Consider the following 22,801-nt stretch of genomic DNA (forward strand, 5'->3'; position numbering starts at 1 on the left):
TAGAGTGCTGTGGCATCACATCTCACAGCAACCTCCAGCTTTCGGGCTTAGGTGATTCTCTTGCCTTACCCTCCCAACTAACTGGGACGACAGGTGCCCACCACAATACTCAGTTATTTTTTTTGTTGTTGTTGCTGTCGGGGCTGGGTTTGAACCCGCCACCCTCGATATATGGAGCTGGCACCCCACTCACTGAGCCACAGGCACCGCCCTCCTCAGTGTCTTCAAACATAGCCAGGGTATCCGATAGGAACTACAAAATCTCCTGATCCTCCAGGGTCAGTGTTTCTAGCCTCTAGTCCTGTTACGGAGAAAGAAAGAGTGGGGTCTCAAGTATGGAGTAGAAGCAGGAAGTCCTTCCTTAATGCTCCTAGCCCCCAACTGTGGATGACCCCTTTCCCTGGCCCTGTCCATGGTTGAGGGTTGGCTGTCCTCTTTCAGGACTGATCTACTCCAATGTCTTCTACGGCTTCTCTGAAGCCAGCAGTGTTGGCCTCCTGTGTGCATGTGAGCTTCAGCTATGTCAACAGAAGCCACTTCCATGAAATGGTAAACCCCAGCCACCAGAGATGGAACCAACCCAGGTATGCACTGAAAAGAAGATCCTCCTCCTCTGATGTCCAGCCAAAAGGTCAGGGCAAAATGGAGGAAGAAGAAGGGTAAGTCTATGCTCTGGGTATGTCTCTTCCAGATATAAGAACTGAGGAGAGCATGGCGGTAGAGATTGGGGTACTTAGTCCCTGAGAAGGGAGAAGGGTCACCCTTCTTCCTTCTGGTGCCCAGTATGCCCCAAATAGAAATCTTTGGGAACACTCATTAGAGCACACAACCTGCTTTGACTTTGACTTTGGTGGATGCTGACCCTATAGGCATAACTGGGACCATATAGGATAAAGTGGAGAGAGAATATAGGATGATTCGAAGATCTATCCCTTGCTCTCAGGTTGGCATCTTGTATAGCCCTAAGTGGACCCTGGACCCACCTTCACCTGAGCAGAGAGATCTGATGGAGATCTAGATATTAGTGATAGTGGCTTGGGAGGGGAGTGCCCCAAGAGGGGGCGGGGTAATTATGCCAGGGAGGAAAGCCAATGTTGAATTTTTTTTAGATAGTCTCACTCTGTTGCCCAGGCTAGAGTGCCAGGGCATCAGCCTAGCTCATAACAACCTCAGACTCTTGAGTTCAAATGATCCTCCTGCCTTAGCCTCCAAAAGTAGCTAGGACTACAGGTGCCTGTCACAATGCCTGGCTAAGTTTCCTATTTTTAGTAGTGATGAGGTCTCACTCTTGCTTAGGCTGGTCTTGAACTCCTGAGCTCAAAGGATTCTCTGATCTTGGCCTCCCAGAGTGCTAAGATCAATGTTGAATTTTGAGGAACTGCTCAAGAGCGAGAGAGAGGAAGCTGGGCCCAAAAATGATTTCAAGAGGCAGGACAAGCAAGGGGAGAAAACTGAGGTCACACAGAGTGAAATTTTGAAAATGCAGCGAGATTTTAGTTGAGACAAGGACCACAGGGACCCCCTAGTTTTAGCTATATGGTATTCTATGGTGCCTCTTGGAAGAGCAATTTGGGGGGAGCAGTGGCAGCAGACTGAGGTGGCAGGTAATAAGGAGGTGGAGCCTGTGAGGGTAAGTGGCTTCAAGAATTTGAAGAGAGGGAGGCGCCTGTGGCTCAGTGAGTGGGGCGCCGGCCCCATATACCGAGGGTGGCGGGTTCAAACCCAGCCCCGGCCAAACTGCAACAAAAAATAGCCGGGCGTTGTGGCGGGCGCCTGTAGTCCCAGCTACTTGGGAGGCTGAGGCAGAAGAATTGCCTAAGCCCAGGAGTTGGAGGTTGCAGGAGCGACTCCGCTGCACTCTACCGAGGGCGAAAAAGTGAGACTCTGTCTCTACCAAAAAAAAAAAAGAGTTTGAAGAGAAAGAAGGGGTGACAGTCTTGGGGTGCTGGGAAGTATCGTATCTAAAGGTAGGCAGCTTGTAAGTGCTTAATTGCTGGAAAGGAGAGGGAGAGAGCTTGGAAAGAGAACAGTGGTAAATGTAAAGAGGTCTTCAGGGCAGAATGAGCATCCCATTGGGAGTTAACACCAGTGCCCCAAGTGAGTGGCAAGTCCCAGGTGAAGTGGAATAGGAGGTTGGAGGTGTTCTAGTCAGGGTCTATGCAGTCTATAACCAGCCTTGGGACCACCACCCTTTCTGTCTAGGCCCTCTGACTCCAACTTCCAGCCCCTGAAAGGTGTTTGGTAAGGATTTACCCACACTCTGGGGAGGTCAGAAGTCAGGGAGGCCAGGGAATTAATGCCCTTCAACAGCTCTCAACTCATGACTGATGGGGATTTGAGAATGAGCACCTCAATTCTTCTGCTCTGTGGGCCCATGTTCTACACTGGCTTCCAGAATCCCCAGCAGGATTTGGTCCCAGTTGCTTATAATGGTAACTTGCTTGATGATTCCTTTTTTTCTTTTGAGACAGAGCCTCAAGCTGTCGCCCTGGGTAGAGTGCCATGGCATCACAGCTCACAGCAACCTCCAACTCAGGCTTAAGTGATTCTCTTGCCTCAGCCTCCCAAGTAGCTGGGACTACAGGTGCCCGCCACAACACCCAGCTATTTTTTGTTGCAGTTACCACTGCTGTTTTAGCTGGCTGGGGCCAGGTTCGAACCCGCCACCCTCAGTATATGGGGCCAGCGCCCTGCACACTGAGCCACAGGCAATGCCCTTGATGATACCTTCTTTACTGGTTGCTTTCCTTGTCTCCCTGCCACTGCTGGTGCCCTGGAATTACCTCCCACACTAACTATATGTACTTCTATCTTTGTCTCCAGGTCTGCTTTGGGGAAACCAAGACAAGCTCTGTCCATGAAAGGGGGACAAGACAGACAGACAACTGAAAGGACCTCTTTCCCCTGGTACCAGTACAAGTGAGCCCTCATTTCGAAGACTTAGCTCATACTCTGAATGCTCAGAAGAGAGGCAGGGCCAGGATATGGGTCTGAGGTTAGTAGGCCCCTGTCACAAGAATTAGCTCTGGCCTGAGCCCAGAGTTGGCTAGAGACATGCCCAGGACTCTAAAGATGGACAGTTAAAAAGAACCTTGGACTACAGAGTAGCTCAGGTCTCAGGCACTACAGGATGAGGCTATAGACCCACCTCAGAGTTCCGCTAGATGAACTCTTCTAGTTCATCCCTTGCTCAGAGTTACCCCTCCCTCCAAGAATTCCCCCAACCCCAGACTTGTGGAAGAGCCTTTTGGGCCCTGAGGCTGGCACTGTCTGCTCCTCCACCCTCCAATAGCCTCAGTGTGCTCTATAAGACCTATTCTGTACCCTTTCTGCCTGGTCATCCCTATCAGAGGCCCAGGACTCATGCCGAGTGCCCTCCAGGGGGCGCCGCCGAGAAGCCCGTCGCTGGTCTCCTGGGAGCTTGGGGCGCAGGCCTCTCCTGCGGTAGGTTGGGCTGGTCGGCTTTATAGATGACGTATGCAGGCCGGGTCCAGCTCAGAACGACCCCTCGCCATACACATTTTGTGTAGCTCATCACTGCCTCATTTCTACCCCCACCCAGGTCGGCCCCTAAATCCTGGTAGGCCCAGTGTCCACGTGTCGGTTTATATGTGATCCGGGGTCGGAGTGCCCTGCTCTGGCCGTGGCATGTGCAGGGTTAAGGCGGGAGGAGGTTTCTCTGAGTCGGAGGGGCGGGGGGTGGGTGGGTAGGTGGGGCGGACTTGATTCAGCCCCGCCCCGCGCTGAAGCCGAGTGGGAGCCCCGCTGGATCCTGGCTTCACCCCCAGACAGATTCGGCGTCAGCGGAGGTGGAACGACAGACCCCGTGCCCTGGCGGCACCGGAGCCCTAGCTGGTGAGTCTAGCGGGAGCAGTGCTCAGGGGAAGTTTGGGGCGCGGGGCGCAGAACCCAAGCTGTCTCGCCCATACCCTGTGCTCCCTGCCTCTGTGAGCTGGAAGTTTGAGGCTAGGAGGCCCTCTTGCCAGAGGTCCAGGAGTGTAGCCCCAGAGGGAAAGGGAAGACTGGGGAACTTGGAGGATCTGTCATGAGAGGACCCAATGTCTAGCTGTTCATTCTTGCTGATAAAGCCCTGGACTCTGAACCTAGAGTCCTGTGCTCATGGGATCCCCAAATCAGGACACCAGGGAGTCTGGCCTCTCAGGGCTGGACATGAGCAAACCCCTGGGGGGGAGTGGACCTTAAGGGAAAAGTGTGGAACCCTGGTGTTTAGCCTCCACACCAGATACCCTTGACCCTGGCCTTTTGCTGGTAGGAATGGATGAACCCTGTGGAATGGGTTCCAAGGGTGTTTTAAGGATACCCAGGAGTTTGGCCCCTGATAGTAGTGTGGGAACCTTGATGGCTGGATCCCAGGTTGCCCAGGGCACACTGGGAGCCAGTAAGGAGAGGATAAAAGTAGGACTAATGCAGAACCAGAGTGAGGATTTTTTTTTCTTTTTTTTTCTTGAGACAGAGTCTCACCATGTCACCCTAGGTAGAGTGCTATGGCGTCACAGCTCACAGCAACCTCAAACTCTTGGGCTCAAGCAATTCTCTTGCCTTGGCCTCCCATGCAGCTGGGACCACAGGTGCCTGCCACAACGCCCAGCTATATTTTTTTTGTTGTTGCAGTTGTCATTGTTGGTTAGCTGACCAGGGCTGGGCTCAAACCTGCCACCTTCGGTGTATGTGGCTGGTGCCGTAACCACTGTGCTACGGTGGCTGAGCCCAGAGTGAGGATTGTTGAAGGGAAAGGAAGAGGCCTGGGATGGAGAGTCCTGTTCTAGTTACCTTAACTCCCATCTAGATCCAGATTTGACCCAGTTGCTCCAAGTAATTAGATCAGTGGGAGGGGAGGAGAATCTCTCATGGCCTTATAGGAAAGAGGGAAGTTTCCTGAGTATCTGAGGTCTTTCCAGTCCAGGAGGGCCTCCTCAGGGCCTCACTCCCTAGCCTGAGGGACTGGATCTTCCCCTGCTTTTCCATCAGTGATTTTGGGCTAGCCCTGATGTCAGGTACAGGCTGCTAATCTGTTTCCTGAGGGGATGGTCAGTGGTGCTGACTCTTTGTTTTACCTCTCTCCTCCAGGTGAAGGCAAGGCCTCTGGACTGGTCAGACATCCCCTCGTGGCCCTGGCAGAATTAACATGAGGCCCTATCATGCTTCCCCAGTGAGGCTTGCAGCCTGAGCAGATAGCATGGCTTGCCACTAATGGTGAATGCCATGGCTGCAGGAGGTAGCCGGGCCTTTGTTTGGCAGGTTTTCCCCCCCATGCCCACTTGCCGGGTATATGGCACAGTGGCACACCAAGATGGGCACCTGCTGGTGTTTGGGGGCTGTGGCCAGGCTGGACTGCCCCTGGACACTGCTGAAACACTGGACATGGCCTCCCACACATGGCTGGCACTGGCGCCCCTGCCCACTGCCCGGGCTGGTGCAGCTGCTGTGGTTCTGGGCAAACAGGTGCTAGTGGTAGGCGGTGTGGATGAGGTCCAGAGTCCAGTAGCTGCTGTGGAGGCCTTCCTGGCTGATGAGGGCCGCTGGGAGCGTCGTGCCACCCTCCCTCAAGCTGCCATGGGGGTGGCAACTGTGGAGAGAGGTGAGTGGCCTCCCAAGAAAGGCCTCTCAGGTGCCCCAATATCCTCCATTCTCTCTTGACTTAGTTCCTTAACCTCAAAGATTAAATAAGAACTGTAATTTTTGCATGGATGTCCTGGACATGGCCTTTCTCCTGTATCATCTTCAACTTAGCTCTGAGCTGGTCTTTTAGCAGCCTTCTATTAGCTGCCTTTTCTGGCTATGAGGTGGGAGGCAGAGCCCAGGTTAACCCCCAAGATGATAGGAGGCCCCAGCCACCTTCCTACATCATTCCTCATTTGTAAGTGACAAGGGACAGGATGGCCTAATGACTTTGGGGGTTATAGTCTGGGGTGGGGGAAAGGAGCAGGGCCTTGGCTCAGAGCCGGGGAAGTGCTTAGACTCCTTTCCTCCTTCCTCACTTACCAGGGAGCTTGATGTGGATGAAGACCAACCTGACTTGGGGACATAGTTGCTACAAGCCCCTAGCTGACTGGCTCTTCATCCCAAGGCTCTCAAACATGCCCCTAGCTGACCCTAAGGGCCTAACAGAGGGCAAGAACCTGCTCTAGTTTAAGAGTGTGGTGCATACCATGATGGTGGGTGGACACACACAGACAAAAAAGACTGTGGTGCAAAAGTACTGGCAGGTGTCCCAGGGTGAGAAGGCTTGTGACTAGACCCTTTACCCTGCAGGTCCAAGCTCCTCTCCTAGCCCTTCTGACTGAGGCATGTGCAGGGTTAAGGTGAACCTCCAGAGCCATTTCCTAGACTGAACTTCATGCTGAGCAGGTCCCCATATGCATCCTCCCCACCCCTGGCTTAAGCCATCCCACGACCTCCTCTCCCCAGGGGAACCCCCACCTTGTGGCTTCCAGGTCTGACCACAGGTCTGCTTGGATGGCAGGCTCTGTTGCCATAGTGTCTCCAGGGAGACAGAGACCGGATTATAATTAGATCAGCTGCCTCCTGCTCTTCATTCAGAGGGGCCCTGGCCAGAATGGGAATCCCAGCTCTCCCAGCCCCCACACTAGGCAGGCAGCAAGGTTTCTTTTGCTGCAGACAAGCGCCACAAACACATTGTCTCCATCCCTGACCAGGGCAGCATTATGGTGGGGTGCCCTGGCGAGGCTGGGGTGCAGTCTGAACTACTCTTTTCTATGCAGATGGTATGGTGTATGCTCTGGGGGGAATGGGCCCTGATACAGCACCCCAGGCCCAGGTACGGGTGTATGAACCCCGCCGGGACTGCTGGCTTTCGCTACCCTCCATGCCCACACCCTGCTACGGGGCCTCCACCTTCCTGCACGGGAACAAGATCTATGTGTTGGGTAAGGCCTCTGGGAGATATGAGAAAGGGGCTCAGAGTCCACAAGTCATCATCCCCATAGATTGGCTGGGGTAGGGATCAGGCTCAGTCAAGGATAGCAAAACAAGAAAAGCTTTGCTGGGATGATCCATGCCTGCTCTAAGGCTCTGATCTCTGGGAGTTCTTTGGGGATTGGAAAACCAAACCCCAATGCCTGAGGGTCTGTGGGGCGGAATATCCATGTGCAAGTATGCACAGCACTGGGTATGGAAAGCTGGGCCAGGCAGATCAGCAACCTGGTGAGTGAAGATCCCACCAAGCCTTTTGGGATACCTCCTAGGTACTCTAATTTATTGACAGGGGGCCGCCAAGGCAAGCTCCCGGTGACTGCTTTTGAAGCCTTTGATCTGGAGGCCCGCACCTGGACCCGGCACCCAAGTCTTCCTAGCCGCAGGGCCTTTGCTGGCTGTGCCATGGCTGAAGGCAGTGTCTTTAGCCTGGGTGGCTTGCAGCAACCTGGGCCCCACAACTTCTACTCTCGCCCACACTTTGTCAACACTGTGGAGATGTTTGACCTGGAGCATGGTGAGCAGTGGCTATCCTGGGCTGTCCTCCCACTCTCCATGGGATGGAGGGGCATATTGGGTATGTGATTAGATCTGACCTCCCCTCTTCTGCAGGGTCATGGACCAAGCTGCCTAGAAGCCTGCGCATGAGAGATAAGAGGGCTGACTTTGTGGTCGGCTCCCTCGGGGGCCATATTGTGGCCATTGGGGGCCTTGGTAAGTTTCTGTGGGGCTACGGAAAAGAGGGAGGCCCAAGATAGGAAAGAGTAGGCCCCAGGATGAGCACCACCTTCTGTTCTCCAGGCTCCAGGTAAGAGTCAGGGCTTTGTGAGCTCCTTTCCCTACCAATGAAGCAGGCAGGATATAGTTTGTCTGGCCTAGCTCTCAGATTATCCCCTGGTGCCTAACTAAGGGCTCTGTACCAGCAGGGGCTTAAGAGACAGAAGCAAGACCAGTGACCACTGAGTGCCAAGCCAAGTGGACAAACAGAAACATAAATGAATAAATGAACAAATGATAAACAGGGACAGTGAGGAAGCCACAGGGCACTGACACCTCATCCTGGGGTGATAACTACTGGGCTATTCTCTTGGCTCAGGGAGCAAAAGGGATTGGAGGTCTTAGAGCCTGTGCCTCTTATAGATTTCTGTTTTCTTCCTGCAGGAAACCAGCCATGCCCTCTGGGATCCGTGGAGAGTTTCAGCCTTGCTCGGCGGCGCTGGGAGGCACTGCCTGCCATGCCCACAGCCCGCTGCTCCTGCTCTAGCCTACAGGCTGGGCCCCGGTTGTTTGTTATTGGGGGTGTGGCCCAGGGCCCCAGTCAAGCTGTGGAAGCACTGTGTCTATGTGATGGGGTCTGAAGACCTGGTAAGACCTGTCTACTAGAGCAGCTCAGTGCCAGAGGCAGATGCCTATGGCTCCTTTGTCTGCTGAGGACACTCACTGTGGCTCTGTGGGATGAGAGAGGCACAGGGGCGGGCACTTGAAAAACTGCCTTGGGGACTTGGGTTAGGGGAGCCTTTGTCTTTAATGTAGGACATACATATGCCCACAATGTGTACCTACCTTTATCACGATGCATTCATGGACCATGCATAGCTCCACTCTTGCCCTGGAACCTACTAGGCCCTTTGTGCAGCCAGGAAGTGGGGAGAAGGAAGAGCTGGCCTCATGCCCCACAGGGTCAGTGCCCATCTGTAGTTGACCAGAATTCAGAGAGGGTGGGGGACACAGAGGGAATGGAGAAGATGTAGGAACTGCCAGAGGAATGCTGGTTTGGGGCCTTCTACACTGTTGGTTGTATGACCTTGGGCAAGTCATTTCACCTCTCTGTGCCTCAGCATCCTCATCTGTAAATGGGGATCTCTGAAACCTTACTGCCCTTCCTACCTCACAGGGCTATTGTGAGGACCCAGGGAGTTTGGATGTAGAAGTAAAAGTGCTGCTAAAATATGGTGTATGGCCCTGGTGTGGACTCTCATGTTGCCTCTACCACCCCTGCCCTCTGGGGGCCTCAGTGCCCTCAGGCATGAGAGTCCGGAGGGAGCCTCTTGGATCTGGTCTCTGCCCTCAAAGTGATTTAGTGTCTTAACCCCATCTAAGTTTCAGATTCTTTTTTGGTGACATGAGATGATGAGATGACAGCCCTTCCCTATTGTCTTGAGTGTTAGGGGACACTAATCGGGATGACTAAAGAAGTGTTAAGAAAATAATAGCAACAAAAACAAGGACCACAGTGTTAAGTTAGTTTCCAGGTGTGAGTCACATAGTATCTCCTCAAGGTCTCTGCTCATCCTCATAGGGAGGGGTAATACAGTGGATGCTATGGCCAGGGAAGTCTCCCACTATCCCAGATATGGGGCAGCCATTTCTTGAGCAGGACTGTGTGAGCACCCACCAAATCCCTTCAGGAACGCAGCTTCTTGAAGGAAACTGCCAATCCTTGTCCTCTTCCAGCCTTTCTGCCCACTTCTAGGGACCTTTGGCTCTGCTTTCACTGCAGCTACACTGAGTACAAGGAGCTCACAGCTGGGTTTGCTACAAGAACAGAAATGTATTTGGGACCCTGGAATCCATCTGCTGTGGCCATGGAAACTCTCTGGGACTCTTAGCCTTCTGCAGTTCTTATCCTTTCTCATTCATTGTCAGGGCTCCCAGGACAGCATCCCCCATGCCCAGCACACAGACACCATAGGCACAAGTGCCATGGGAGCCAGGCACAGGGCCTGGCAGCACACAACTGCTCTCCAGCTTCTGAGACCTCTGCAAGTGTAGATAGGCTGCTGTGTCAGCTGTCCCTGTTTAATGTTCTGGACCAGTTTAGACACTCAGAGACCCCAGCATGAAGGTAGTGCTGTAGCAGCTTGGGTCTTGGGATCCCTGGGAGGTCAGGCAGTGTGTCCGTGACTGGTGCCTGGGGCCCTACCTTGTCACTACCACAGTGGCCACCCCGGGATGGTTGGCAGAAGTTTTGCTGGTACGTGGTGCTGGCACGGGGAGGCTGGACCTGCACAAAGTGGACGAGGCGCTGGGGGAGGCCAGTGAGTCCTGAGCCTGGCCGGAAATCAGCCTGGTAGGAAGATTCCAGGGGTCCTTGACGACGAAACTCCTTCTCACAGGGTGCCCAGCGCAGGAAGGTGTGTCGCTGCCACAGACGCTCCAGGTCTTTCCGCCTTCCAATTCCCTGCAGCAGGCAGTAGGGGCCCTCCTCAACGGTACGGGCCCTTGGCCCACAGTCCTGGCACCAGGCATTTCCTCAGGCCCCTCCTAACTTCAAGTCTGCTTGGTGATGCCTGCCCCATAACCTGGCCTTCTTGCTTGCCTCCCTAGCGATGCCTTCTGTTCCAGGGTGAAGCACCCAGAAAGTCAGTGGCCTCAGGATATTTGCACATTGTCAGGCAAGTTGGTGGAGGAAGCTACCACAGAAGTGCCTCTATTTGGGAAATAGACTGTTTCTCAGAGGAGAAAGGTTGTGGGAAGATAGTCACTCCTCTGCCTGCGTAAGGAGCCCTCCCTCAATGTCTCATCCCCTCCATCCTACCACCTATTCTGTCCTGACTTCAACTGAGACTGGGGGTACTGCCCATTCTCCTTCCTCTTTTCAGCACTCACTTTATCGAAGGAAGTGCGGTTGTCATGCTTGGAGAAGAAGTGTTGCTGTGCTGGCTCCTTGAAAGACAGTGAGAAAGAAAGTGAATTGGGAAAGTGATGCTTACTCCCTTCCCCACCCCACCTAGATATTACCTCAGGGCCCATAAAGGAGGGAAGCTGCCAGGAGCCACTACCCTTGAACTACTAAACTGTCGGCACACTGAAAGGGCAAAGACAAATTAAAGCAATTTGTCTGGGATATCCCAGATTCCTGGGATATCTCATCCTAAAACTTGCCTTGAAGTGGAAGCCTCTGGGGCTACTGATTGAGGAGGGGGCTGAGGGAGCTGCCAGGATATCCTGCCATCAGGGAAGCATTCATTGATTTTCATGTTAGGCTCTTTAAATTGCTCAAGACTTCAGTCCTCTCGTGCCCTCTGTCCACACTTATTCTCTCATCAGGATACCCAGGGTCTTGGCCCTAAATGCCATCTGGAATCTGAGATTTGTATCTCTAGTTCAAGCTCTCTCACTGAACTACAGACTCACTGTGGAATAGCAACCCCCCAAACTCTCTCTTTTTTTTTTTTGAGACTGAGTGTTATTTTATTGTCTTCAGTAGAGTGCGATTGCGTCATAGCTCACAGCAACCTCAAGTTCTTGGACTCAAGCAATTCTCTTGCCTTGGCCTCCAAGTAGCTGGGACTATTGCCCACCACAACACCTGGCTATTTTTAGAGACAAAGTCTCACTCTGGCTCATACTGGTCTTGAACCTGTGAACTCAGGCAATCTACCTGACTCAGCCTTCCAGAGTGCTAGGATTATAGGAATGAGCCACTGGCCATCAAACTCACTCTTGCGTATAGCCTCATCAGTCCAGGCCATGGCAGCTAGATCTTGCCAAACACCTTGTGTCCCCTTGATTCTTTTTTCTCATACCCACACATATTGAATGTGCCAGGAAATCGTGTTGATATTTCCATCAAAATGTACCCAGGATCAGACCCCTCCTCACCATGCTCACTATAGGCCCTCCTCAGCATGTCCAAGCCACTTTCCCCACTGAAAGAATTTTCTGCCTGCTATCCCTTTCAAACTTGCCCCTCTAGTCTCTTGTCCTCTTAGCAGCCAGAATAATTGTTAGTACATAAATCAGATTACATATAGTTTAAAATCCACAACAGTTTTTCTTGTTTGTAACAGCAAAGTCATCATAATGTCTGTGAGACCCACATGATATTGTCCTCTGTTACCTGCAGATTTTCTAGTCTCTCCACTGCTCCTCAGATATGCCAAGTTTTCCCACCTCAGGCCTTAGTACCACCTGTTCCTTCTGCTGTCCACATAGTTTCCTCTCACCTCCTTCTTGAGAGGCTTTCATTGAGCACTATACCAGTAGTCCCATCTCCCCAATTCTTCATTTTTCATCTCCTAACACACTATATGATTATGTATTATGATGTTGTCTGTCTTCTGATGCCCGCCATTATAACATAAATATGTGGGCAAAGATTATTGTCTGCTTTGCTCACTTCTGTAACTCAAGCACTGAGAACAATGCTTGGAACTGAACTCAATAAATGTTTGCTGTTAAATCAATGGATAGGGACAGAAAGCCTGTCCCCAGAGTATTTGCTTTGGCTAAGTTGGGGCCAGAGAGCCTTCTATACCCAGGCAGAAAAAGACTACCTCTTAGGCCTCCAGACTTTGGCAGGAATCTCTCCCAAGAGTATCTCTATGCCTTCAAGCTTGGCTTCTGCCCACAGAAGCATGCCCTCCCCAGCCACTTAGCTTCCCCTATTGCAGACATAAAGCGTTCAAGCTTGGCTGGGTTGGAGGTATGAGCAATGGCTGACAGCACATTCCCAGATAAAACGTAGGGTCTGGCTCTATCTCAGATCCCTGAAGCTGAATCTTCAGCATAGAGCCTGTTATATCTTTAACAACCTCCTCTTTTAGAACTTCCTGCCTTAAACAGCCCATGGTAGTCTCCAAACAGAATAAAAGCTCTAAGAATGTTGGAAGCTGACAGCCTTACCTCTCATTCCTCATAAAGCAAGCTGACACAATGGAGATTAAAAGTCCAGGGCCTGGGGGTGGTGCCTGTGGCTCAGTGAGTAGAGCGCTGGCCCCATACACCAAGGGTGGCGGGTTCAAACCTGGCCCCGGCCAAACTGCAATTAAAAAAAAAGTAGCTGGGCATTGTGGCAGGGACCCATAGTCCCAGCTACTCCGGAGGCTGAGCAAGAGGATCACCTAAGCCCAAGAGCTAGGGGTTGCTGTGAGCTGTGATGCGACAAGCACTCTTCCAAGGGTGACAAAGTGAGACTCTGTCTCTAAAAAAAAAAAAAGCCCAGGACCTTTCAAAAGCAAACAATTCTGGGTGGTGCCTCTTGTTCAGTGGGTAGGGCATCGGCCCTGTATACTGAGGGTGAGGGGTTCAAACCTGGCCCCATGCAAACTGCAACAAAAAATAGCTGGGCCTGGGTAGCACCTGTGACTCAGTGGGTTGGGCGCAAGCCCCATATACCTAGGGTGGTGGGTTAAACCCGGCCCTGGCCAAATTGCAACCAAAAAATAGCTGGGTGTTGTGATGGGTGCCTGTAGTCCCAGCTACTTGGCAGGCTGAGGCAAGAGAATCGCTTAAGCCCAGAAGTTGGAGGTTGCTGTGTGCTATGATGCCCCAGCAGTCTACTGAGGATGATAAAGTGAGATTCTGTCTCTAAAAAAAAAAAAAGCAAACAATTCATGTGAAATAAGGAAAAAACAAAACAAACAATAAACCTCCCAGGCCTTTTTAGAAAAAAAAAAAAAAAGAAAATCTTCAGAATCTAGAGAGAGGCAAAGAGTTCTTACACTTGACGCCAAAAGCAAGTGTTGGCCAGGCACAGTGCCTCACGACTATAATCCTACCACTTTGGGAGGCTGAGTAGGGATTGCAGGAGTTCAAGACCAGCCTGAGCAAGAGACCCTGTCTCTACTAAAAATAGAAAAAATAGTCAGGGGTTGTGGCAGGTGCCTGTAGTTCTAAGAGGCTCACTTGAGCCTAGGAATTTGAGGTTGCTGTGAGCTATGATGCCACAGCATTCCAGCCTGGGGAAACAGAGTAAGACTCTGTCTCAAAAAAAAAAAATTAATTAAAAAACAAACAGCAATAAAACAAGAGCCATAAAGGAAAAAATTGATAAATTGGACCACATCAAAAATTTTTAAAGTTTTGCTCTGTTAAAGTCTATGTGAAGAGGATGAAAAAACAGCTATAGACTGGAAGAGAATATTTATAAACAATATATCCAACAAAGAACTAGTACTTACAATATATAAAGAACTCACACAACATTAAAATAACAATCTAATTAGAAAATGGGCAAACAACATAAAGACTCACTCAAGAGGATATACAGATGGCAAATAACACATGAAAAGGGAGGGAGGCACCTGTGGCTCAGTGAGTATGGCACTGGCCCCATATACCAAGGGTGGTGGGTTCAAACCCGACCCCGGCCAAACTGTAACAAAAAATAGCTGGGCGATGTGGCAGGTGCCTGTAGTCCCAGCTACTCGGGAGACTGAGATAAGACAATCTGCTAAGCCCAAGAGCTGGAGGTTGCTGTGAGCTGTGATGCCACAGTGCTCTACCAAGGGTGACAAAGTGAGACTCTGTCTCTGAAAAGAAAAAGAAAAAATGTTCAACATCATTAAATAGGGAAATGCAAATTAAACCCACAATGAGATATTGCTATACATCTCTCAGAATGCCTAAAATTAAAAATAGAGGCAACACCAGATGTTGGTGAGAGTGCAGAGAAGCTGGAACATTCATGCATTGCTGGTGGGATTATAAAGTGGTACAGTTATTCTAGAAGATAATTTGGCCATTTCTTTAAAAAATTATACATGCAACTACCATATGACCTATCAATTGTATTACTGGGCATTTATCCCAGAAAGACAAAAACATATGTTCACCCCCAAATATGCACACATTCATAACATCTTTATATTTGTATGAGCCACAAAACCTGAAATTAGTCCAAATATCCTTTAATAGGTAAATGGTTAAACAAACTGGTACATACATATAATGGAATACTATTCAGTAATGAAAATAAACAACTGATTACACATAACAACTCAGTAAGTTTCTGGAAAATTATGCTGAGCAAAAAAGGCCAATCTCCAAAAGTTGCCTACTGTATTATTATTATTATTATTATCACCATCATTGTTATTTGAGATAAAGTCTCACTTTGCCACTCTTAGTAGAATACCATGGCATCACAGCTCACAGCAACCTCAGACTGCTGGGCTTAGTTAATTCTCTTGCCTCAGCCTCCTAAGTAGCTGGGACTACAGGCACTCGCCACAATGCCTGGCTTTTTTTTTTTTATAGAGACAGGGTCTCACTATGTTGCCCTTGGTAGAGTGCCGTGACATCACACAGCTCACAGCAACCTCCAACTCCTGGGCTTTGGTGATTCTCTTGCCTCAGCCTCCCCAGTAGCTGGGACTACAGGCCCCTCCCACAACACCCAGCTATTTTTTGGTTGCAGCCGGGGCCAGGTTCGAACCCGGTATACCTCGGTATATGGGGCCAGTGCCCCACTCAGTGAGCCACGGGCGCTGCTCTATTTTTTTTTTTTTTAATTGCCGTTTGGCTGGGGCTGGGCTTGAAGCCACCACCCTTGGTATATGGGGCCGGTGCCCTACCCACTAAGCCACAGGCACTGCCCACACTTGGCTATGTTTAGAGATGAGGTCTCTGGCTCAGGCTGGTCTCAAACCTGTGAGCTCAGGCAATCCACCCATCTCATTCTCCCAAGTACTAGGATTATAGGCATGAGCCACCGTGCCTGGCGGTATTATTCCTTTCACATAACATTATTTTTTTGAGATAGTCTCACTTTGTTCCCCTGGGCAGAGTGCTATGGCATCATCATAGCTCACAGTAGCCTCAAACTCCTGGGCTCAAGAGATCCTCTTGCCTCAGCTCTGTGAGTAGCTGGGACTACAGGTGCCCACCACAACACCCAACTAGTTTTTCTATTTTTAGTAGAGATAGGGTTTCAGTCTTGCTCAGGGTGGTCGCAAACTCATGAGCTCAAGCAATCCACTTACCTCAGCCTCCCAGAGTGCTGGGACTATAGGCATGAGCCACTGTGCTTGGCTCTCACATAACATTTTTAAGTGACAAAATTTTAGAAATGGAGAACAGAGAAAATGTTAGTGACAAGGCAATGGCTTGGGACAGGGGAGAGAGAAGTGGGAAGGAGGTAGGGGAGGTTATATAAGGGCAGCACCAGGGATCTTTGTGATGTTGGTCAATATCTTGATTGTGGTAGTAGTTATAGGAACCTACACAGGTGACAAAATTGTGTAGGTCTTCACACACACACATATGAGTGTAAGTTAAAACTGGAGAAATCTGAACCAGATTGGTGATTACATCAATGTTAATATCCTGATTGTGATATTATACTATAGCTTTGCAAAATGTTACCATTGTGCCTAAAATCCCAGCTCTCTCTATGAACTCAGATAGCCTGAGTTCATAAGTTTGAGACCAGCCTGAGCTAGAGTGCAATCTCTGTCTCTAAAAAAATAGCCGGGCATTATGGCGGACCCTATAGTCCTAGCTTCTTGGGAGGCTGAGGCAAGAGAATCACTTGAGCCCAATAGTTTGAGGTTGCTGTAACCTATGATGCCACGGGACTCTACCAAGGGTGACAAAGTGAGACTCTGTCTCAAAAAAAAAAAAAAAAAAAAGGAAAAAAGTTACCATTGGAGGAAACTAGGCAAAATGTGGAAAGATCTCTTTATTATTTCCTAAAACTGTGAATCTATAATCATCTCCATCATCTCAATACAAGTTTCAATTTTAAAAAAACCTGGGAACCTGGGGCAATTTCCAGTTGACCTCTCAATTTCTCCCCATCTCTATCCTCAGATACAGAATTGTACACGCAGCCCTAAAATGTAGATGACTTTGTTATTGGAGACCAGCTCTGACAGGAAATTCATTATTTCTACGGTGGCAGGATAATCCATTAACTCCCATTGATTCGAGTTTTGTTCTCTCACAACTGTGGGAGCCTGGAGAGAAACACAGTCCTTTCCTTTCTACCCAGGCAGTTCCAAGTATGGAGAATTATCATTTGCTTCTTTGTTTCCAAACCATTCAGGGCTCTTTTCCCACCAACGTGGTGAAACCCATGGTTTCTGAACAGGTGGGGCTAGGGCTGGGATTCTATCCTAAGAGGCCTTGGAAAGAGATAGGTTTCCATGGAAGGGGAAGTGTTTACAAATGGGAGGGCTGAAGGTTCCTGTGGAGGCTTGGCAGTCTGTAGTCAGTGGGATGCTGAGAGAAGAGCCTCTGTGACAGATTGAGGCATGGGGTAACAACAGGGGCACAGTGGATGAAGAATCTGCCCCAACCACGAATGTCTGAGACTCTTATCTGATTTTAGATGCAAATAGGATCAGAATTACATTTCCTAAGAGGCAAGCAAATGAAGGCTAGAAATAGATTAATCTTGTTTAGAAGAAGAAATGAAAAAGACAAAAAAATAAATGCATGTGAATGTCATGGACAAAATTTTTACCTGTTCCCAAACCAAAGGAGAGTGGGATGCTAGGTTTTGGAAAGGCTTTGAACAATAGCTGCAATCTGCCAGCTGAAACCTGGTACATCTTAGCCAATGAGAAAATAAAATGTGCACATACCCTGAGCAGTCCCATTAACTAAAAAACTTTAGGGTAGCACTTGTGGCTCAAGGAGTAGTAGGGCACTGGCCCCATATGCTGGAGGTGGTGGGTTCACCACCTGGCCCCAGCCAAAAACTGAAAAAACAAAACAAACAAACAAACAAAAACTAAACTTATGGGTGGCACCTGTGGCTCAGTGAGTAGGACGTTGGCCCCATATACTGAGGGTGGAGGGTTCAAACCCAGCCCCAGCCAAACTGCAACAAAAAAATAGCCGGGTGTTGTGGCAGGCAACTGTAGTCTCAGCTACTCAGGAGGCTGAGGCAAGAAAATCACCTAAGCCCAGGAGTTGGAGGTTGCTGTGAGCTGTGACGCTACAGCACTCTACTGAGGGCACTAAAGTGAGACTCTGTCTCTAAAAATACCCAAAAACTTTAGACCAGTCAGCAAAGTGGTTCACACCTGTAATCCTAGCATTCTGGGAGGCCAAGGCAGGAGGAGCCCTTGAGTTTGGGAGTTTTAGACCAGCCTAACATAGAGTGAGACCCCATTTCTACTAAAAAAAAAAAATTAGCCAGGCATCATGGGATACACCTGTAGTCCCAGCTACTCAGGAGGCTTAAGAGAATGGTTTGAACCCAAGAGTTTGAAGTTGCTGTTAGCTAAGATGCCACTACACTCTACCCAGGGTGACAAAGCGAAACTCTGTCTAAACAAAACCAGAATCAACAACAAAAACAAACAAAAACAAAAGAACAAAACAACAACTGTAGACCTGGAAGGAGCCATGAGACTTGTTATCTATACAATCTGAGCCCAAGTCACACAGTCTGTGCTATTTGGGACTGCTGCTGCTGATAGTAAATTCTTAATGTATCAAGTTCTCACTTGATCAGTATCAAAACATGTTCCCTACATGTCTATTCCTGGGGAACAGGGTTAGCTGATTGAGATTGTGTTCTAGCCTCTAGAGGAGAGGTGCCACTGAGGGGTATTACAAACATCCGGCAGGAAGTCTCTGGGTGGCTTCTGTCCCTGCAGTACCCAAATCCCATCATTCACAAAAGTGAAGTGGCCCCAGATGGATGCTCCAGAGCTGCATGTGGACCTGGCTTAGTAGGCTGTGCTGGGTAGCCCTTCCAATGTTAAATGCTAAAGAAGTCCAGTTTCTACAACGTTCCAGGACCCTGCTCTCAGCTTGGGAAAGCAATTCTGAGGAATCCAAATAGCAAAAGTCTGGGTAGCAAGAGGTGCAGTGGTAGCATGTTCTGGGCACTCCTTTAGATCCCTCTGGTCATTCCTCCACCCTGCTCTTGCTCAAGAGGCTGACCTGAATGCACTCATCACTAAGCTCCTTTTGCTCTGACCAATGGGAAGCCACGGGAGGAGATGGAGAAAAAAGAGGGGAGGTATTTCTTCTCCTGATTCTCTACCAGCTCAGCTCCTGTATGACTCTGTCTCTTTACCCATTATCACTGCCCAGTGGTACTGCCAACTTAGCCCAGTGGTACTGACAACTGGCCCAGTGGTACTGACAACTTGGTTGTCACCAGCCTGTGAGACTGCCTTTTCCTGAAGCCTCTACATACAACCCTCCTGCATTTGTCTGTTTTGAGTATGCTTTTAACTGTTGGGACCCTGACTTACAATGCATAGTGCCTCTCCTTGTCTCCAGGCTTATAGGCAGTGAAGGGCCTTTGTTCCTGTATCCCTCTCCTATTCTCTGGAAGCCTGTTCCAGCCATTCCAGGCTGCCTCTGCCATCATTTCCAATCTAGGTTTCCTTGGCCAAACATGAAGGCTAGTATCCTACCACCTCTTTCACTACTTCTTGACCAAAGGAGGCCTCCTCTTGCCAGAAGATCCTGGACCGTGAGGTTGGCTGTGGGCTGGACCATGGGCTTTTGTGGCATCAAGGAATCTGAACTTGGAGGCAGTTGTAAGCAAAATTCAAGCTTACTTCCTGGGTTCTTGGGGCTCTCGCCCCATACTACCCATCTGGGCCCTGACCTTTCCTCCATTTAGAAGGGGCAGTGAGCAAGACTGTTCAGTTTGGCACCCACTCTTCTTCACCCTGTCTGTAGGGAGAAGATCTAATATTTCAGGGAACAGAAGCAAAGCATAATGTCTGTCCCATGGATTTGCTGGTCCCAGGTGTCAGTCCAGCTGTAAATGGGTTGGAGATGATACTCTTGGGTCCTAGGAGGGCAGCCTTATACCTGACATCGCTGCAGGAACACTGCTGGAGGCTGTGGTTTGGCTGCAAGGCGGTATTCTCCAGCACTTTCACTCTTGAATTGGCTTCTGTAGTGCCCATAGAAGCCACTGTTGTGCTATAAAAAGGAAGGCATGAGTGTAAATCCACTCAAACCTCCACCCTGGGTCCCAGACCTTAGGGCCTCATTTGAAGGTTCTAGGAAAGCTAGGTCAGAAGCCCCTTATGGGAATTCCTGTCAGAATAGAAAGAATCTGAGGAGTTGGTACACCACTGGAGAGGGGTCAGGAGTTGCTCCATACATCATTAGGACAGCCTCAGCTGCATTGACCCACTTGGGAGGGCTATGCATATGCGGAGAAGGGGTACTATTCACTCAGAGTTTTGTGGACAAGACCATTGTCCAGTGGTGTGGCCCTTCATTAAGGAGTCTGAGAAGTGTCCTTTGTTGTCACCTTGATCAAGGGTTCCTGATGAGTAAAGGTGCAATGGATCTTCTTTCTGAGTCTATTGACAAAAGTTGTGAATGCTCATTTGCTCTACACTCCGCTATCCTGGAGTATAAGGGGAACCCCCTAAAACTGGAGTGTAGCAGCCTGTATAGCTTATGGCTAGGAGGAGTCAGAGTTATAAGAAATACCTGTAATGGAACACCTTGGTGGAAAGGGCATGGAGAGAGATTTAGTTCTAATAAGCATGAGAGAGCTCGCGAGATGAGAGCATTGGTGGATTGGCAGTCTCTACACCTGTGGTGTTGAGAGGCATGAGCTCAGCCTTATATTAAGCTGGAGAAGGCAGACAAAAAGCATGCACATTCTATCACAGACACGCTTACTCTGTCTCCTCTCCTGCCTGCTGAACGCCAGCACAGCGTCTCTCTGCTGTAAATTACCAAGCTCTGCCAAAGACTAAGATCTATCTGTTCTAAGAAGACAGCTTTACTCTAAGATACTCTCTCTCTCCCCAGCTAAAGTAGATAGCCCTCAAGTACCTAAGAGAAACTGTTCGTGAGCAAGGTAGCTTAGCGGTCTGTGTCTGGAACCTACCTAAGCTGGGCCTGAGACCTGCCCAGTCCCAGGCCCTGACAAGTGGTGTCAGAAGCAGATCCTGACACTGGAGCCCTTAAGCAAGGGATAAACTTTCCAAAAGGAAAATTTCACCAACAGAGGGTATCTTCTAGAGAGAATTTCAGAGAAAAGCACTGGCAGAAGACAGAAATGAGCACCTATTGGGGTCTAAGAAGGGGCTATATTGTGTCAATGTCATTAAGTGTACACCTATCTGGGAACTCCTATGGCCCAACCTCTTTCTCCTGTGTTCTCCCTAGAGAGAATGGGTCCTTCACAATCATAACCCTAATGAGAGGAACTTGTCCTGAGCCTACCTCTGACAATCACAGTGGGCCCATCAATAAGTCTGAGAAGCCCATATCCTTTCACTACACTAAAGACTTGAGTCACTTCACTTGTCCCATCCATTCCTCTACTATCTGTCAAGAACCCTTTGCTCCATATTCAGTTCAGTTTAACAGTATTTACCAGACCTTTCCTGTATTCCAGGCATGAGACTGGGCATGGGAAATACAGATGAACAAAACACATTGATTTCCTTCAAAATGTTCCCAGACTAAAGAGAAGTCAAACTCTAAAAGTTTGGCGAGTGATAAGGAGATCAAACAATAAACTGGAAATAAAATAGGGGTGGCTAGAGGGCCAGGAGTTTCATCTGGCTAGTAGGAAACCAGGATGCATGGAAGGGGACATAGTGTCAGGAAAAAAGGCAGCCTCCAGGAGTGACTTTAGGATGGTGGAGGGGAAGTGGGCAGCTCAGGGTCATCCACCAGGCTGGATGCTGGATGAAACCCTTCTCAATTCACTCAGATTTCAAGTATAACCCTAGGGATTAACTATAAAGCATACTCTTACCCAGGAGCCTACTAAAGCACTTTGCATCTTTCCAGGAAGGGAGTGGACAAGGTAAACTTTCCTCTTGTCTTTTTGAGATGTCTGAGGAAAGAGAATCTCCAGAGGTTAACTTCTTGTTGCTTAGTGACAAAGTGAGGTTATGACTGCACAATGCTACTGTTTATTTAGCCAGCACCTGGCCTGTTGCCCTTTTTGTCCTTGCTGCTCTATTTCTTCTTTATGACAGAAATATGCCCCTGGCTTTAACCATCCGGGAGAGTCTTTATATATAGGAACATAAATGTTGGAGTCTGATGGACTTATAGTCAATGAAATATTAAAGAACATTTTAGAGGCAAATCCTGCATTTAGAAAACTATGCATCCATATTGCCAGGGATATATATAAATTTAGAAAGCATTCCATGGAGTCATAAGAAATGTTAAAGGGGGGGGAGAAAGAAATGTTAAAGGGTTGGTATCTCTCAGGATAAAATTGCTACTTCAGAATAAGACTGCCAACTTATCTCTTAGGAGTTTGTGGTGACTAGATCATGATAGGTGAATGTTACAAGGGCTGAGTGAAGGAGGAGAGCATAAGAGAAGCGCATAAGAGTCTGCTTGTAATCCTAGCACTCTGGGAGGCCAAGGCAGGTGGATTGCCTGAGCTTATGAGTTCAAGACCAGCCTGAGCCAGAGCCAGAGCCAGAGCAAGACCTTATCTCTAAAAAATAGCTGGGCATTGTGGTGGGTGCCTATAGTCCCAGCCACTGGGGAGGCTGAGGCAAGAGAATCACTTGAACCCAAAGAGTTTGAGGTTGCTGTGAGCTGCGACACCACAGCAATCTGAGGGCAACAAAGTGAGACTCTGTCTCAAATTTAAAAAAAGAGAGAAGAGCATAAGAAGGAGAATGTGAAGAGTTGACATGATGGTTCAATTCCAAACTACCTTGGGAAAATAAGTGACTGATTTTCTTTCATTTGTAACAGGAGACATGAATAGTTTTATCCTCTTTACTAATGGAAAGAAGCTTACAATCAGCTTCTAAAAAGTTCAACAATAAGAAACACCCAGATCCTGCTGGTATCAGTGGCACCAGCCCTAATATCCAGAAATCTACCCTAGTATGTCCCCTCACAAGGAATCATAGGTATTAAAATGTTCATTGTAGGCCAGATGAGGTGGCTCATGCCTGTAATCCTAGCGCTCTGGGAGGCCAAGGCAGGTGGATTGCCTGAGCTCACAGGTTTAAGATCAGCCTGAGCAAGAGCGAGACCATATCTTTAAAAAATAGTTGGGTGTTGTGGCGGGCACCTGTAGTCCCAGCTAGTGAGGAGGCTGAGGCAAGAGAATGCTTGAGCCCAAGAGTTTGAGGTTGCTGTGAGCTGTGATGCTATGGCACTCTACCAAGAGGGACAAAGTAAGACTCTGTCT

General features: G+C 49.1%; 2 protein-coding genes across 2 annotated transcripts; one reads left to right on the forward strand and one right to left on the reverse strand.

The window, feature by feature from the left end:
- The first annotated feature begins 3,753 nt into the window (after positions 1 to 3,753).
- KLHDC8B (kelch domain containing 8B) lies at positions 3,754 to 8,902 on the forward strand. Its single transcript, XM_003800582.3, has 6 exons — positions 3,754 to 3,855; positions 5,089 to 5,599; positions 6,744 to 6,908; positions 7,247 to 7,471; positions 7,567 to 7,668; positions 8,116 to 8,902. Exons 2-6 carry the CDS (start codon positions 5,212 to 5,214, stop codon positions 8,310 to 8,312), a joined length of 1,077 nt encoding a protein of 358 aa, XP_003800630.1. The 5' UTR covers positions 3,754 to 3,855; positions 5,089 to 5,211; the 3' UTR covers positions 8,313 to 8,902.
- An 837-nt stretch (positions 8,903 to 9,739) lies between these two features.
- CUNH3orf84 (chromosome unknown C3orf84 homolog) lies at positions 9,740 to 21,500 on the reverse strand. The gene is made up of 4 exons (XM_003800584.3): positions 21,389 to 21,500; positions 19,468 to 19,581; positions 10,564 to 10,620; positions 9,740 to 10,156 (listed from the first exon to the last, which is right to left on the reverse strand). The coding sequence occupies exons 1-4, from the start codon at positions 21,413 to 21,415 to the stop codon at positions 9,740 to 9,742; spliced, it is 615 nt and encodes a 204-aa protein (XP_003800632.1). The 5' UTR covers positions 21,416 to 21,500.
- Between the last annotated feature and the right edge of the window lie 1,301 nt (positions 21,501 to 22,801).

This window comes from Otolemur garnettii, unplaced genomic scaffold, assembly GCF_000181295.1.
Source record: "Otolemur garnettii isolate 467f Iridium unplaced genomic scaffold, OtoGar3 scaffold00179, whole genome shotgun sequence".
In the NCBI taxonomy this organism is placed as follows: Eukaryota; Metazoa; Chordata; class Mammalia; order Primates; family Galagidae; genus Otolemur; species Otolemur garnettii.